This window comes from Aptenodytes forsteri, unplaced genomic scaffold (assembly GCF_000699145.1).
Source record: "Aptenodytes forsteri isolate BGI_AS27 unplaced genomic scaffold, ASM69914v1 Scaffold134, whole genome shotgun sequence".
NCBI classification, from domain to species: Eukaryota; Metazoa; Chordata; class Aves; order Sphenisciformes; family Spheniscidae; genus Aptenodytes; species Aptenodytes forsteri.
The window spans coordinates 120,214-136,404 of record NW_008795694.1 but is presented as its reverse complement, the minus strand read 5'-3'; the positions used below and the strand labels follow the sequence as shown (position 1 = coordinate 136,404).

General features: G+C 43.7%; 1 protein-coding gene across 1 annotated transcript in view; it reads left to right on the top strand.

Annotated features, from left to right (window-relative positions):
* Positions 1–2,681: 2,681 nt before the first annotated feature.
* CHAT (choline O-acetyltransferase) overlaps positions 2,682–16,191 on the top strand; it is a 31,261-nt gene continuing 17,751 nt past the window's right edge. Inside the window, exons 1-6 of the mRNA XM_009282909.1 lie at positions 2,682–2,744; positions 5,265–5,456; positions 7,672–7,790; positions 9,224–9,277; positions 12,057–12,237; positions 13,236–13,413. Coding sequence (XP_009281184.1) covers positions 2,682–2,744; positions 5,265–5,456; positions 7,672–7,790; positions 9,224–9,277; positions 12,057–12,237; positions 13,236–13,413 — 787 coding nt within the window. The remainder of the gene's footprint in view (positions 2,745–5,264; positions 5,457–7,671; positions 7,791–9,223; positions 9,278–12,056; positions 12,238–13,235; positions 13,414–16,191) is intronic.

Here is a 16,191-nt window from a genome sequence, read left to right as displayed (position 1 = left end):
GGGGCGGCTCCCGGCTCCTCTCGTAATGTCACGGCCGCAGCAGTGCACGCTTCGCACATGCACTCCTGATAGCGCATGCATTCCTCCTGACGCTGAGCATGGGTTCCTGAGAACTTTAAGCTTGTCTTCCTGATAACACTGAGAGCGGGGATGAGCAGATGGGGGCTGAGTGTAACGCCCCGGCAGCGTTACGTACTGCAAGCTGCCTGCTGAGCCCACAATGTATGGAGAACTCAAGTATAAGCACATGGGCTTATTTCAGTCCTTCTCCGCTGTCTGCTAACGGAGAGATCAGTGCCTTTTGTTGTGGATTTGAGCTGCTGCTTTGAGCTGTGGGGAAGGCCTCCCAGCTCCCCAGCCTGCCATGCCTCGCAGCCACCCCGCTAAGCCGCTCACCCCGGCCCTCCAGCTAAGCCGGCTGTAAATAAAAACAGCTAGGATTAATTTTTTTGCCTAATAACTTTGACAATGCACCTCACGGCCGTTCCAGTGAGCAACTTTGAAGTCATCTTGAATTTCTGCAGGATTTTCTCTCGTGTCAGTTTCCTTGCCCTTTATTAAGCAAATAGAGGATTGGGCGTGATGCTTAGCTGGCAGCGCTTGAACCAGAGACAAAGCCTCAGTTCATCCCCACGGCAGAAAAGCACAGTTCAGGCTACCACCCCCAAACTCTTTATCACACTGATTTTGCAGATATGCGAGTCTGTTGTTAGTAGCATTTCCCAGAGACACAGAGCCAGCGTGGACTTGTAGTCGGTGCGACTCCATACTGCAGTTTGACAAAAAACATAAGGAAAGGGAGGACGAGAGTCCCAGTGAGAGGAATACCAGCAGGATTTTTCCTTTAGGGGAACACAGTTTTAGGGGCTCTGAAGACAAAATGGCTGCTCTGTATTTGAACACAGGCGGGGAGCTGAGGCCAGCCCATAAACAACTGGGCAAGCCACAGTCCTCCAAGAGTGACGGGACGTGTCCCATTATTTGAAGCGCTTTGAACCCGCGTTGCTAGGAATAGAGTGCACGGCTAAGCGATGAGACCTGTGTAGCACACGAGAGGGAGCGGAGCAGCGCAGCGGGTTAATGTGGCCTTTCCGTGAGGGAAATCGTCTCTCACCTGGGTTGAAATCGTGAGCAGATGACAGATCAACACGAGTTTGCTGTGTGGCTCATTGCAGGGCCCCAGGGACATCTCTCAACCTTATACAACCTACTTCACAGCACATGGCCCTGCTGGCAGCCAGTGCAGGAACGGGGAGGGGACAGGATCAACACAAGGTGTCAGTGACCACATACGCATTGGCAGAGCCATGCTGGAGCCGCAAGGCTGGAATAGCCAAGCCGATTCCTCAGGAGAGGAATAATGCACAGCCATCCCTGCCCGTCACTAAACAAAGCTCTGCATCTCGCTTTCATACACCGTAGGTTTTTATCCAAATTGTTCTTAAAAGCTGTTGTAGAAATAATTCGAGTGCCCTGAATGTATAGCCCCAAGGGTTTCAGAAAGGAAATGACGTTCTCTTCTACTTCGTCAACACGTTGTCTTTTATATTTTGTATACACACAGCACAAAGTAATTAAAAAAAAAACCCGAAAAACTGTGATCTGTCAAGACCTGGCTGAACACATAGAACTTACTCTGCTTTAGATCTACCACCGCAATTGAAGGACAGCTGCTTGGTGTGGGCATTATTATATCGGAAGAAATATGTGTGCCATACAGCTTGTTCTTGTACAGAAAAGGAATAAGAGGCATCTTGAGAAGTGAAAACCAGGATAAGCGCAATACCAGAGAGAGACGAGTGGCAGTATCTGCTCTGTCACAGATGACTTCTGTGACTTTTGGCAGGTTAAGCCGTCTCCCTGCATAGGTATACGCTACTTGGAAAGACTGCTGCGCGAAGCGGCTCAAATGCAGCGTACGCCACCCCTCCCAGTCCTCCCACAGCCAGCCTGCCAGCCTAGGCAGGCTCACGGCGTCCCCCAGCCCAGAGCTATGCCCCAAAGCACTGGCACCCTGCGAGCTTCTAGCCTGCGGGGGGCAAAGGCATGGCTCCATCCAGCTCCTTTCCACAGCTTCCACGTCTTTAACGCGGGGATGGCAGCACCTCACTGTGTCCACGGAACCGTGCGATGACAAATACATGTAAAGACTGTGGTGCTTTCATATAAAATGGTAAAGGGAGGACATATCCTGAGATAGAAAACGGCAACCTTACTATTACCTGTGTCGACATTAGTACATTCAGAGAAAAGTCACCTCTTTCCTCCAGCTAACGTATAACAGTAATACAAAGCGTGCAGACCACAGCACAATGCACTGCGAAGTAAGCTAGAGTGACAAAATAAACCATGCTGAGAAGGGACCGTTTATGTGCATCAGATAGTTCTGGATAAAGAAATTTATAGCGAAATGAGACAAACAATGTCAGAGCAATCTCCACAGGGCTCAGTTCAGCTACTTTTGAATGTTGTGCTTCTATTTCTCTTCAGTTTTGCATTCTGAAGCTTCTATGTATGCCTGCGCAGGGAATACTCCCCATGTACATTTTGGTTATAAATAATGGGTACTGACTGGACTTTAAATCTTTTCTATTTCCAGAACTGAGGCGTGAGGCTCCATAAGTGCCCCCAAGTGGCTTCAATTTCTGTCCTCAACAAAAGATATCAAAAGAAATGCAGGAATGCCTGTCCTAGAAAAAAACATGCAGAAGAAAGAGAAAGATACATGCAGTAAAGATGAGACAGTAAGTGACTGTTTCTGGGAAAACAAAAAGGAAAAAAGAAAAAAAAAATGGTTGAAGATAGATGACTTAACAGCTTTTAATGCTGTAAATTAATGTAAATTAATATAATAATTGTAAACCAAGCTCTGTTCCAGAGCTGATTTCTTCATTTCAGGGAACACTAGTTATCCTGCAGCAGTTTATAATCAGGAACTTTGATGTGACATTAGTGCTCCTCGTACCCAAATACACTCTTCCTCACAACGTCCTGTGAAGAATTTCAATAAGTGAAGTGTTATTACACAACAGCAGACGCATTACTACACAGTCAGAGATGGCATGTAATTATTTCTTAATAGTACGGAACTATCAAACTATCACATATGATTCATTTTCAAGCTGGTTTAAAAGATGCCGCGTGTGTGTGCCTACAAGTAGTCAACCCCTTGGGTTTAAAGCTTTTTTCCTAAGCAGAGCCATGAACTGTACAGTAACCTTACCCAGAAGGATAGGGCCAAAGCCAGGCATCAAAAAGAAATACTATTTGGCACATCTATTTCCACTGAGCAAGAAGTCAGTGACAGAAGAGAGATGCCCTGACTTAACATAGCTTGAAACTGTAGAATTACCGTTCTCTTGTTTCTGAGATCCAGGGTGCTTTACAGGCTAAACTGGATTTGCGTTTCCGTTAATAACAGGTAATCCTATGACGCTTTTTATGAGTATCTGAAATCCTGGGTTTCTAGATAGGGAACCATAACGCAGCAGTGACTTTTCTGTGGCTGTCCAAAGGCAGAGCTGGTGTTTGAGCTCAGAGGAGACCCGCTCCCTGCCGCCTTCTCTTCAGAGCACTTCCTCCACCGCCTCCCACCCTGCACGCGGTAGCAAAGGCGTTTGCAGCTAGCCTTGCTCTGAGCAGCAGGTGGGACTAGGTGCCTGCCAGACATCTCTTCCAACCGAAATCACGCCATGGTCCTGTGATCCTGTGGAAATGAGTGTCCGTTACATCACGAGCTAGTAAAAAAATCTGAACTTTACCTGCTTTAGGAGACAGGCAAAAATCAAATTAGAGAAATAAACCTTCCAAAAGTGTATGGTCTACACTAAGCACTAATGGACAGGCACGGCTGAATTAGATGACTGTTTCTCAACTGGGAGACATGTCTACCTCCCTGAGGAACCATGCTTAGAGCATCACAGCCTCTTGCAATTCCCCAGTCTTTCATGGATTACTTCCTTGCTTGATTTCCCCACTGCCCCTCTGGCTTTTAAATGACTAATTACACTTCACTTGGTTAATTCTACATTAAAGAACAAAGGAAGCTTAATTGCATGGACAGCATCAGATTGTTTTCTTCCCAGGTACTATTGGTTTCCTGCTCCAAACAGGATAAGGATAAAGCAAGCAGAAACAGAAATGTTTTATCAAGCCTTCTAGGAGGGTTCCAGGCTGGCTGACAGCAGAGGTTTGGCAGGGTAAAACACGGGTTTATTGAGGATTTTATGTAGTCAGTGCTAATAAACAGGTAGAGCTGCGTGTTTTCTATTTCTGCAATTTTATAACCAGTCATAATACCAATCAGACAAGTATTAACCCATGGTTTTACTGATCACAAGCTAAATGCACTTCTTTACTAATGAAATACCTTCTCTTAATGCATTCTTTTATATGCTCTAATGTATTTGAAGATTTCCTAGAGTCTAGCTCTATATGCTTGCATCATGCCTATTTTCCTGTTTGTCCTAGGATTTCTAGAATTTTTACCGAGGAATATTCTCCTGTTTTCCACTAGTTTCCTGGCCTATCCGTCTGAAATCCTCAGTGGCCAAAGGCCTACAAATAGAGCTACTGGAGAGGTGCCACTGCTTCAGTATTGCATACAACTGCATACGATGTCCTAAAATCCAGGCACTTTAAGACCTAATGCAACTCCACTGAAGTCACACAATTACATTTGCAGTAATCAGGCATCTCAACTGCTAAAACAGAATAAATGGATTAAAAAAGGGATGCAATATCGGCAACAGAAGAAAAAAAAGAAGGAAAAAAAAAAAAGGACAGTTTGAGAACAAGTAGAATTACTTGCTAATCACTCTCTAATGTATTTGAAGATTTCCTAGAGTCTAGCTCTATATGCTTGCATCATGCCTATTTTCCTGTTTGTCCTAGGATTTCTAGAATTTTTACCGAGGAATATTCTCCTGTTTTCCACTAGTTTCCTGGCCTATCCGTCTGAAATCCTCAGTGGCCAAAGGCCTACAAATAGAGCTACTGGAGAGGTGCCACTGCTTCAGTATTGCATACAACTGCATACGATGTCCTAAAATCCAGGCACTTTAAGACCTAATGCAACTCCACTGAAGTCACACAATTACATTTGCAGTAATCAGGCATCTCAACTGCTAAAACAGAATAAATGGATTAAAAAAGGGATGCAATATCGGCAACAGAAGAAAAAAAAGAAGGAAAAAAAAAAAAGAGGACAGTTTGAGAACAAGTAGAATTACTTGCTAATCACTTTTTTTTTTTTAAATGATTAGGCAGTGCCAAAACTTCCAGTGCCACCACTGCAACAGACCTTACGCATGTACCTACAGTGCATGAAACACTTGGTGCCAGAGGAGCAATTTAGAAAGACCAAGGTCATCGTGGAGCAGTTTGGAATTGCAGGAGGCCTGGGGGAATCCTTGCAGCAAATCCTCGAGGAAAGAAGGGAAAAGACAACGAACTGGGTAAGCAAATGCAGATGAGAAAAATAATTGCTGTGTTGGATGATGCTCATTTACAAACTCTTCGTGATGTTCTATATGTGGTCACTGCTTTCTTTCAGTGGGTCAATGCAAACAGGGGTCACATCAGATTCTACCAAAGGGAATGAATATTTCAGACATATTAGGCTAGAATTTTCAAACAATGTCAAAATCCACGTCATTATTATGTTTTCAGATCAGCAGTTTGCTGACATGACTGAGGGAATTCATGCACCTCAGGTGCATGCATGCAGGTGTCAGCTCTACCTGTAGGAAGCACTGTATTACATCCTTTTTGGATGTAATTTCTTCCTTTCCCTCGAATAACAGGATTTAGAGTTTTTATTAAAATGAAAAATGCTTTCTGATAGGGCTATAAAAAGTGCCTTGCACACCCATCTAGCCAAAGCTCTGAGCCAGTCAAATTATTCTGGAGTGGAATACTTTAGGATAGGCATTACTCTTTTTAAATTAAACTATTCTTTGCCATTCGTTGTCACACCATATCAATGTGGTTACCCTGAAGTATTTACTTTGCCGAATATACACACACATGTATAGAGATATCTCTCTCTCTCTATCCCATAGACCATGCTGAGACCTCAGCCTTTAAAGAAGTCCAGCTTTCTGCTTCCCAAGACAGGAAAATTAAATAAGCTGTAGATAAAAGAGATTTTATCATTCCACAAAGTCACAGTTCATCCTCCCTGCATTAACCGTGTAAGAATACGGCAGCTGAAAACTAGAAACACTTATTTTATTGCAGTCCTTCCATCCCAGCAAGGAAGAGAGACACTGAATGGTTTCATGGATTCGGTGAAATCCTGCAGGCTTGCTACTGATGTCAGTGAAGCGTGGTTCTCCCTTAACTTTTCAGTTGTGTGGCCCGCAAGAAAACCCCATCAAATTGCTGCTATAGTCAGAAAAAAAGGCTACAGTACTGGCAGTGCTTTTATTCTAAAAGCAGTGCTTAATTTCTGAACCACTTGTTGCCACAGTCTGAGGCCTCCACTAAATGCCGCCCAATCTCTTTTTGTTATTCTGATCACAGAACTTCATGTTTTTGGCGGCTAAATTAACCATCGCTTAAATAGTGTTCCTGATAAGAAATAATGTTCCAGGAGACAACCTGGAACACCATTCATTTAACCACTTCCAGCATGAAAATTACAGAGGAAGGATGTACAAGCGTTTTCTGAAACGTCTCAACTTTAAATACTGGTTATTAAAATTAAATACCTGATTCTTAAGATAAACTAGAAATGTTTTTATTTGGAATTCAACTTGCCAGGAGTACAGCTCTAGCCTGTTCTCCTGAAGACTCCAGAGACTGTGGGGGAAGCATCTGTTCTAACAGCAATGAAATATCTCAGAGGAAAACTTTTTCAACTGATGCATGCATTGGTAATTATTTTTGCATAATATCGTTGTTGTTTATAGTTACTATATGCAAAGCATGCCTGCTAAACTCAGAAAGACCATTTGATCTTTTAATGAAAGCCTCCATTTTCCAGATGATTCTTCAAACTCTGCTCAGACATAAAGGAACGCGGTTACCGTACGTCTGTGTTTTCAGTAAAAATGGTTAGAAATTTAATATGTGTGTCTGTCTGGGTCAAGCATCAGTAATCTGCATTTGAGTCAGTGGACACAGAGGGAATTCTCCGGGGGCCCTATCCACATGCCAGTATCTGCAGGACCGAACCATTAGGCTCGGGAAATTCTTTTCCCACCCTGTCTTGCTGCAGGACAGTATCTGATGGCTAGCGACAGAGCGTCTTGGCATCACTGACAAATATTAGAAGCCCCCTGAGGAAAGCCATCGCTAGTAAAATTCTGTCCATTTCTTAAATATATCCGAATCACGATTCGAGTCAGCAGTTGGCATGTGGTCCTCAAACATTTTTTTGTTGTAGAGGGGAGCAAACAACAAAATACCCAAACCACCACAATATGGAGCTTGTTTGCTTTTTAATGGAACACACCGTAAATTGCCATTGATTGAAAAATAGGATTATGGAATTGCAGCTGATTTCAGCTGAGCTGGGGTCACAGAGCCCGGACTGAAAATGCTCAGCAGCTCCATTAATCAGAGCCCATGCCTGACACCAGGAGCACCAGGCGCTCTCCCCTCATCCCCAGCCTGCCTCTCCGCCCGTTGTTCATGGCTTTAAGATTTCATGTCCCCTTCCCTTAGGTGTTCAACTACTGGCTGGATGACATGTACCTCAGCAACCGGCTAGCTCTTCCAGTCAATTCCAGCCCAGCAATTATCTTTGCTCGTCAGTATTTCAAGGATGTAAATGACCAGCTGAGGTAATGTACTACGACTTTGCAGCTTTTGCTAAATGAAGGGATATTTTCAATGTACTGCTTTTGCAAAAAGACAATCAACTTTCATTAAAAAAATGAGGGCTGTAACCATTAAATGATTTCCTACTAGGCCTGCTGACAAAGGCAGTGTTTGTAGGGTTACTCATACTGATATTCAGAAATGAAAGTGTCATTACTATTACATTTATTGCATGGAAAAAAAATGCCATGGGATTTATAATTTTTAAAGGAATATTTGCAAAGCTCTTCATTGTATAATTCAAGTAAACCATTTTGCGATGGAAAAAAGAATTACTGATTTCTGACACATTGTTTAAAGGAAAACGATCTTTAACATGCCATCGCTATGACTTGTAGCCACCCTGCAAACTGAAAAGGCCACGCTGGCATTAAATCGTCCCTCCCAGGTGCCCAAAAGGGCACCAGAAACACAGGGGATCTAAGAATTCAGAAATCATTCCTCCCCAAGAACACTGCTTCCTTCAGGCCCTTCCTTCCCGGCCCTGAACTGACCTTTCTCCTTTGAGCTGTTGTGGGCAATTACAACCATTTAAAAGTGAAAAGGCAAGCAAGTAGCCAAGCACAGAATACACCTCTCCAGACACCCTTAAAACAGGGCTCCATTCTTCAGCCTTTGCCAAAACATTTTCTCCTTTTAAAACAGTAACCCAGATCAAATCTACCTTCATATAGTGCAATTTCCCCCTTTGCTTTTAGCACTCTCTAGCTGCTCATTACTGAAAGAATTAACTGCACGTGAATTTATGCTATTATAAAACAGCCAGAACCTTGAAGCCGATACGTTATTTTAACATTTTGCATGGACAGCCAATGTGTCTCTTTATTTTACTTTAAACATAACTATAAATGCTTCCATTCATTACTGACTAAATTTATTGTGCGCACAGCTTTCGAAAAACCTCCACTTTGCATTTTCTAATGCATGCGCTTTAACAAGGAAATGTCTCTCTCAGAGCCTCCCATTCAGACGCAGTGCAAATGGGCAATGTCAGGAAATAATACACCTGCCCGCAGCTCTGCAGAGAGACTATCTGCTTAGGACAGGCAGTACTCCAATAAATCGGACAGCTTATGAGTGTTGGTATTGAAACCCGCGCTCAGGATTCTATTAAATATTCAGCCTCTGCTCCCGTTCTCTAAATAAATGCTCTCAGGCTTCCTCCTGTGGTAGTCTCTTTAACCAGTTGAAGGGACCATCTCTAGGATTTCATATTTCTCTTGACATGAATTAATTTAGGTTTTGGGTGGGGGCGGGGGGCTCTTCTTGCCAAGCCAGAAGACTTTCTCTCCTTATGCTGTGTCATCAATCATTCAGGCTCCCCTCTGTCTCTCAGAAACAGCCCAGTGTTGCCAAATGATAGAAGACTGATGTCACTTCTATCTGCTACTTGCAGGTTTGCCGCCAACCTCATTTCAGGAGTGCAAGACTATAAAGCTTTGCTGGACACGTAAGTAGCTTGGAAGGAGAGCTGCTGCTTGAGTATCCGCAGGGCTTCTGATTCAAGGGTGCTCTAACGTGCCCAAAGTCAGGCTGCATTGCACCTCTCCACCATTTGGAAGGGCTGGGGCTCCAGCATGCCTCAGGGCAAGCGCTTCAGCAGCTTTTTATGCGCTTTCTGCTTTATAACTGCGATCTAACAGGTTGGAGAAGGATCCTTTTTGACGCCTGCTGGTCATCACTCTAGCACGCGCAGTGCAGCCCAAAGGACACACACAGCCTGCTTAACAGAGCTACTGAGAACACACCGAGAAGTCTCTGCTCCCCAGACCCAAAGAGCAGCAGCGCTGCGCTTACACAGCCTGCACACCTTCCCTGGCACCGGGCACCTGCCCGGGTGCTGCACCCCCTCCACGTACTGCACCCTCCATTTAGAACATCAGCCCCCCCGCCTCCCTTCCCCCAGAAAAGAAATAACATGTCCCACCGGGAGAAGGAAGCCTCACCACAGACAAGCTAGTTCAGTGGCTAGTAAAAATAAGAAGTTACTTACGCCATCGTTACTTTCTGTGTATAAACACAGGGGAAATCCATGATTCTTTAAGTCATGCACGAGGTAGCTCGTAACAGCATTTTAGGTAGCGTTTCTTAACCTCACCTAACGTGTTCCAAGTTTACTGCTGAAATCACTGCTCCCCCCGAGAACAGAAACAGCGGAGAGCCAAGCACAACGGCCGCCGCACCATAGTAGGGAAGGGGTCGTTTTCCTGTCTGGAAGTACAAGAGGCCTATGTCATATGCTTAACCAACGCTTATTTGGATGAGGAAGGCAAAGTCCATATTCAAACAACAAAGTCCCTATCATCTATGAATTAGACAAAAGAAAGAGGAAGAGGCTGTCTGATTTTTCACTTCAAAAGTCTTGACGGCTACTCAGAAAGTATAGAAGAGGTACTTATTTAGGAACACGTGCTGTTGTCCAAGATACGCCATGCGGCTGCGTACACCAGCACTGGCGTGCTGTGAAGTACTATTGCATGCTAATGTAGTTCGTTGCATCTCTATATGACAGCATCTGAGATGAGACATTGCTCAAACAAAGGATAATTTAAATTCTTATTATTTTGACCTCGCTACTCTAGATCCAAAGACTCCTGTGATCAGATTTGCTTGCCTTAAATCAATAATCATTTAAATCCTCACTACTGCGTCCTTATATTGTTATTACTCTTTGCTTATCACCCCTCCTGTATAATTATGAGGACACCGTAATTGTAACGTTTTCAGTTCCTTGTTGCTGTTAAGGACTTCTGCCAGCGAGCGTACTGCTAGCTTCTCTTGGATCACCCCACATGCAGAAGGACAATATTCCAGCCCAAACCCAGGCGTTTAGTTTTAACTGTGCAGATATTCCATGCAGTTGCCAGGACTAAATATTTCAAACAAAGCCTAACTTGCTCACATAAGAGAGTTATAAGATCTTACACAGACATCTCCTAAATCAGTACAAGATTTTCTGGTGCCGTCAGTCAGAGTTAACTCTGACCTGGTTAGTTAACTCTAACCCCTTTCTTAACTGCTATAATTACAGATTGTCTTATCAAAATCTACCGTGCTATTCTACTGTTTTCAGTCATCACAGGCGCTCTTTAAAACTCTGTTAAATGTAAGAGGATTTCTGCATTATGCAAAACGTGGGAGAAGGAGAACACTAATAACCCTGTTTTGCTGATAAGGAACAAAAGAAAATTAAGCACCTGTACAAGGAAATAAGCGATACAGAGAGTGTGAGAGCCAGGAACTAAAGTGAATATCCCTGGTTTAGAACGGCAACAGTTCTAAAGAGACAGTTAAACAAGATAAACTGGCATAAAACGTTAGCCCGTATCAGCTGTATGACAGTAACCCTCCTTGTCTGCTTCTTTGCCCCTGCCCCTCTCTGGCAGGCTGGAAGCTTAGCCCTCTCTTGCCGAGGGAAAACCTCTGCACCACAAGATCTTCCTCCTCCTGTGGTCTCTGCAGCCTCTCCCGAGCGGCAGCACCGTTATTTCCTGCTGCAGCGTCAGTGGGCTCTTCACAATCCGTAATCATAATTGTGATAACTTCTTTTTTTTTTTTCCCTGGCCAGTAAAGAAGCCTTTTCAGAGGTGGTGTTTTCGCATGCCTTCCAATAAAAAGGGAATAGGTTTTCAGCACTTCTTCCCCCATAGGCCTAAGTAAGGATTAGCGCGTAAGCGAGGCTGTGTGGAAAACAGAAATGCCCTCCGTGTTGCCCCAGTCGCTCCTGTTCATCAGGCAAGGCCCTCTCACACACTCTCTCACCACTCTGCAGAGTACGGGGCCGCTGTGGTGTGCAGGGAATTTCATCGGTACTTTTTTTTCCGGGGCCGCTGTGGTGTGCAGGGAATTTCATCGGTACTTTTTTTCCACGGCGCTGTGTCTGTTCTGCTGACTTCTGTCCTGGCAAGTTCCCGGGGTCCCAGCTAGGCAGGCTTCCCACGCACGCTGCAGAGCTGCTTGTGACCTGCTATTCCTTCCATTTCCACTAGATGATCATGCAATTGCTTAATGAATATGCATGAAGCTGCCAGGAATGATGTATTTAACTGTGGTATGGGAATTCATCTATTTCCCTTATACTGTAATCTCGTTTTATTATTCAATTTGTGTTATACCTGATCTAATTGTAACAGAACAAAGGACAGATTAGATTTCTTTTCCTTTCTGTCTCTCTCCCCCTCTCTCCCCTCTTTTCCTCTGGCTTTGTTTTTCTCCTTCTCTCTCTCCAGCCATGCTTTACCTGTTGATTTTGCTCATGGACAGCTGTCTGGTCATCCTCTCTGTATGAAGCAATACTATGGACTCTTTTCTTCCTATCGTCTTCCAGGACATACCAAAGATACCCTCGTGGCCCAGAAAAGCAGTGTAATGCCAGAACCAGAGCACATCATTGTTGCTTGTAACAATCAGGTAAATGAGCGTTCTTTTTTTATACCTTTCTGTATTTCTTAGTTTGCTTAAATTCACTCAAGAAGAGCCTGATGTCATCACTATTCAGAAACACAATTAGCGTGCTGCATATGAGCTCGCTTCTTACCAAGCATTAGCTGTCAATATTTCCAAAAGATGCTTCAGCAGCGATTTTGTCCTTAGCCCACATTGTGTTCCAAGTACAGCGATGCAGAAAGGAGGAATGTGGCAGAATTCATTTGCTTTCTCATTCAAACAAAAATGTTTATTAAACAGAGGTGAAACCACAGAGAAAAAAAATCTTGTTAGAGTGCATTTGCTGGAAATGCTCTTCTCTTGACAGTCAAGTATTGGCACACAACGCATGGCATATATACCACCGTCCCACGCAGGGGGGGCCAAAGCTATGCCTGAAGAAGTTAGCACAGGTACAGGCAGAAATACTGAAGCGTTAGAGTGAATCTGTCCCAACCAATAAATGCCGTCGAGCAGCAGAGTATATTGGTATAAGCAGAGTACCTTATAGCCCAGCTCGACTATTTGTAGTACCGGAGCTGTGCCTGCAGGCCCCCTTGGAATGAAGGGGTAGATCCCGGTGGTCCCTTTTCCAGGGAGTCCTGTTCTTCACCTCAATGGGAAGTTCTCTAGATTCTCTAGGTTATTTTTAAACAAATACTACCATGGAAATTATTTACATGCTTCCTGATGTTATCTCTTCAGGGTTTTTTTTTAAGCTTATTCAAATAACGTCTGTTTTATTTGAGCCCAACACACAGTATAAGTCCCCTATAGCAACTGGCGTTACACTGGTGTACAAAGACAGGAGGGGTGAGCCCTGCGCCAGCCCCCAGAGTTTTTGTGCTCCATTGCCTGCAGGCCTGGCTCTCCAGGCAGGACTTCAGCATCTCAGCACCTACCCAGGCGAAAGCAAAATGTTGGGCCAGTAAGGGTCCAACCCATCTGTGACTGTTCTTCTGACTTCTGTCATTTTTTTGCAGTTTTTTGTTTTGGATGTTGTCATTAATTTCCGTCGTCTCAGTGAGGGAGATCTTTTCACTCAGTTACGAAAGATAGCCAAAATGGCAGAGAATGAAGAGGAAATGCTGCCTCCAATTGGCCTGCTGACAACAGACGGAAGAACAGAATGGGCAGAGGCCAGGACGATCCTTATGAAAGGTTAGCAGCAGCAATCCCAGCTTTCTCTTCTTCATCATCTTCCTCCTCTTCCTCCTCACCATCATTGCCTTTCTTTGCTGGGAGTGAACATTACAGCAAATATAGGACTGAATGTGCAACCTCACTGCTGAATTTTGCTAGCAGGAGAAAACTCAATACCTGTAAGTGTTCAGATGTGTGTTACCAGGGAAGCAGCAGATGTGGTTTGACCCTTTGGCTGTGTATGTTTAAGTGTTACGCCGTGTAAATAGCTCTCGCTCCATTCTCTGTTTTTCATCACATAAATTACATTACATCAGATTTTGTGATTTGTCTCTTTCTTCACATCCATTTCGTACCAATAGGAATGACGTATCCTCTTAGCTTTTGGCAACTATTAGACGTTTTTCATCTCATCTAACAGAGGCATCTACAAGTTCAACACCTATTGAATCTAGCTGTGTACTCTCTCTAGTCAGTGGAGAAAAGCAGAAAGTACCAGGGCTGATTCATCCAAATCTTCAGTAAGTATCTAGGAAAGGTGACGCCAATTATTATCTGGGGATAGCGCTCCTCTCTTCCAACGACAGGCAGCATTTAGCTGTCGTGGATTCTGGACTTGAATGCCTGACTTTGAAACAGATGAAAATAAAGGGTGGGATTAGTCACCTCTATCACTTCACACCTTATATATTTTACCCTGAAGCTAGGTGATGTAAACACCCTCTTTTTGCCATTTTAGGTGACTTAGGTATTCATTTTTCCCTCCTCAAAAAAATGTTAACTCATCTCTTTATCCCTAGTTCAGCAATGCTACAGAAAATACTGCTGTTTTACCAATGCCCTGGAATACACAAGAGTTGCCAGTAGTCTCAAAATATGTTTACCATCCCAAGGAGGATCTTTCCTTTTCTTACTCAAGTTTATCTGTGCTTATAAAAACTTTATATAGATAAACACACGCAGAGTCCTGGCCATTATTACAGCATTATTACGTGGTACCAGTCTCATCTTCAGGCTTTCCCCCTCCCCTCCCCATCTTTTCTTTTTAAAGTGGGAGAAAAAAAGATTCCTTATTTTAATGAAAACTGAGATAAACACCTAATCATTTATTTTCATGCCACGCTTTTAAGTAAAACAGTGAATACCTTGAAACCTGCAGCAAAGTCATCTTTGTAAACCTCCATCATCCTGAAGAAAAAAAGACGCATCAACAAAGACTAGCAGAACCATCTCCACAGTGTGTTTGGATTGCCTGGCATTTGCTGAAATATTCATTTTAATGAACGGAAGCAAACCAACTCAGTTATGCAGCTGAAAAAAACGGATTCTGCACTAGCAAATATCACCGCAGTCTAAGCAGGAATCCCATCCTAGACCACTCGTATTAGCACAGCTCCTCTATATAGTTTAATGCATTGCTGTTACAGGTGGATACACGATTATTAACAGCCCTTTTTTCGTTCTTATCCGTGGTGTAATGTTCATGCAACAATAACTAACAGAGGAAGAGAAAAGCCTCTAGTGAAGCAGTGTGAGGTGGAAGGGGTCACTCCACAACTGTTCTGGACTGGGCAGGGAAAGAGAGGGTGCTTCGGGACGGAGAAGACCTATACAGCACTTTGCAGAGGTTATGAAGGAGATGTATACATGGGCCTGCATAGACCTACAAGTAGAGGATAGGACTTCCAGGTGAGAAAATTTCAAAGAAATTGTAATAAACCCAGCCATCACTGATTTATAAACACATTCAGTATTTTAACTGCATTCAGGCTGCAGAACTCACTCTCCTAAGTATACAAAGTGAATTCTTACTGCTATAGGGGCTGCTGTCCCGTGCGTACTGTGTCTGAATTTGATTCAGAACTGCCTTCTCGTATTTTCCTTTTTAAAACAAAAGCCCCAGCTAACCCAAAGCTGACTGGCCAATGCAATGCAATTGTGTGCATTAGAAAGGAAGAAGGACAAGAAATGCCTTGCAGGGCTTTAGGCTTGTTCTCACACTTCTCCATTGTTTCAGCTCTTTCTGGAAATACTTATTTTCCGTCCCAAGTCATGGTTCATGAGTTCCCGTGCAGTTCATTGCCTGCTTTACATGATAATTTTTTCAGTGTTTGATCAGCTCACTGGACGTGTCTGTTTCTTTCTGTAAGGGCATCTTTCCCCTTCTTTTCTGTTTCTAGCAGAGCTTAATTTTATCCACTCTAATACCTAGACTCAAGATACGCTGAAGCCGTATGTCAGAATAAGGGCTTCATATCTGTCAAAGATGTGTGGGCAGCAGCCACAATGAAATATATATAAACCTATCAGACAACATAAAGCAGAACACCGAGCAAGCTGTGAGCAGTTTGTAAATCACTATCCAAGCAGTTTTTCCTTGAAGGTGCCTGTCCGCAGACACCAGCAGCTGATGTGTATGGGGCAACTTCCATTCACAAGGATCTTTTCAGCCTTTGTGCACCCAGACCATCAATGGAATAAATACCACAATTACGGTCAGCCCTGCAAGTGTCAGATACTAGAAGAGCTTTACAGCCAAGAGGACAGGGACATGTCTTCTCCCTTATAAAGCTTCTGAACACTTTTGAAGACGATTCACAGGGACATCAGTGTTTCACATGTTGTAGGGGGGCACAGATCACTAGCAGAAAGCTCAACCTATCTGCTTGCCCCATCATAGAATCATAGAATCATTAAGGTTGGAAAAGACCTCTAAGATCATCGAGTCCAACCGTCAACCCAACACCACCATGCCCACTAAACCATGTCCCTAAGCGCCTCATCTACACATCTTTT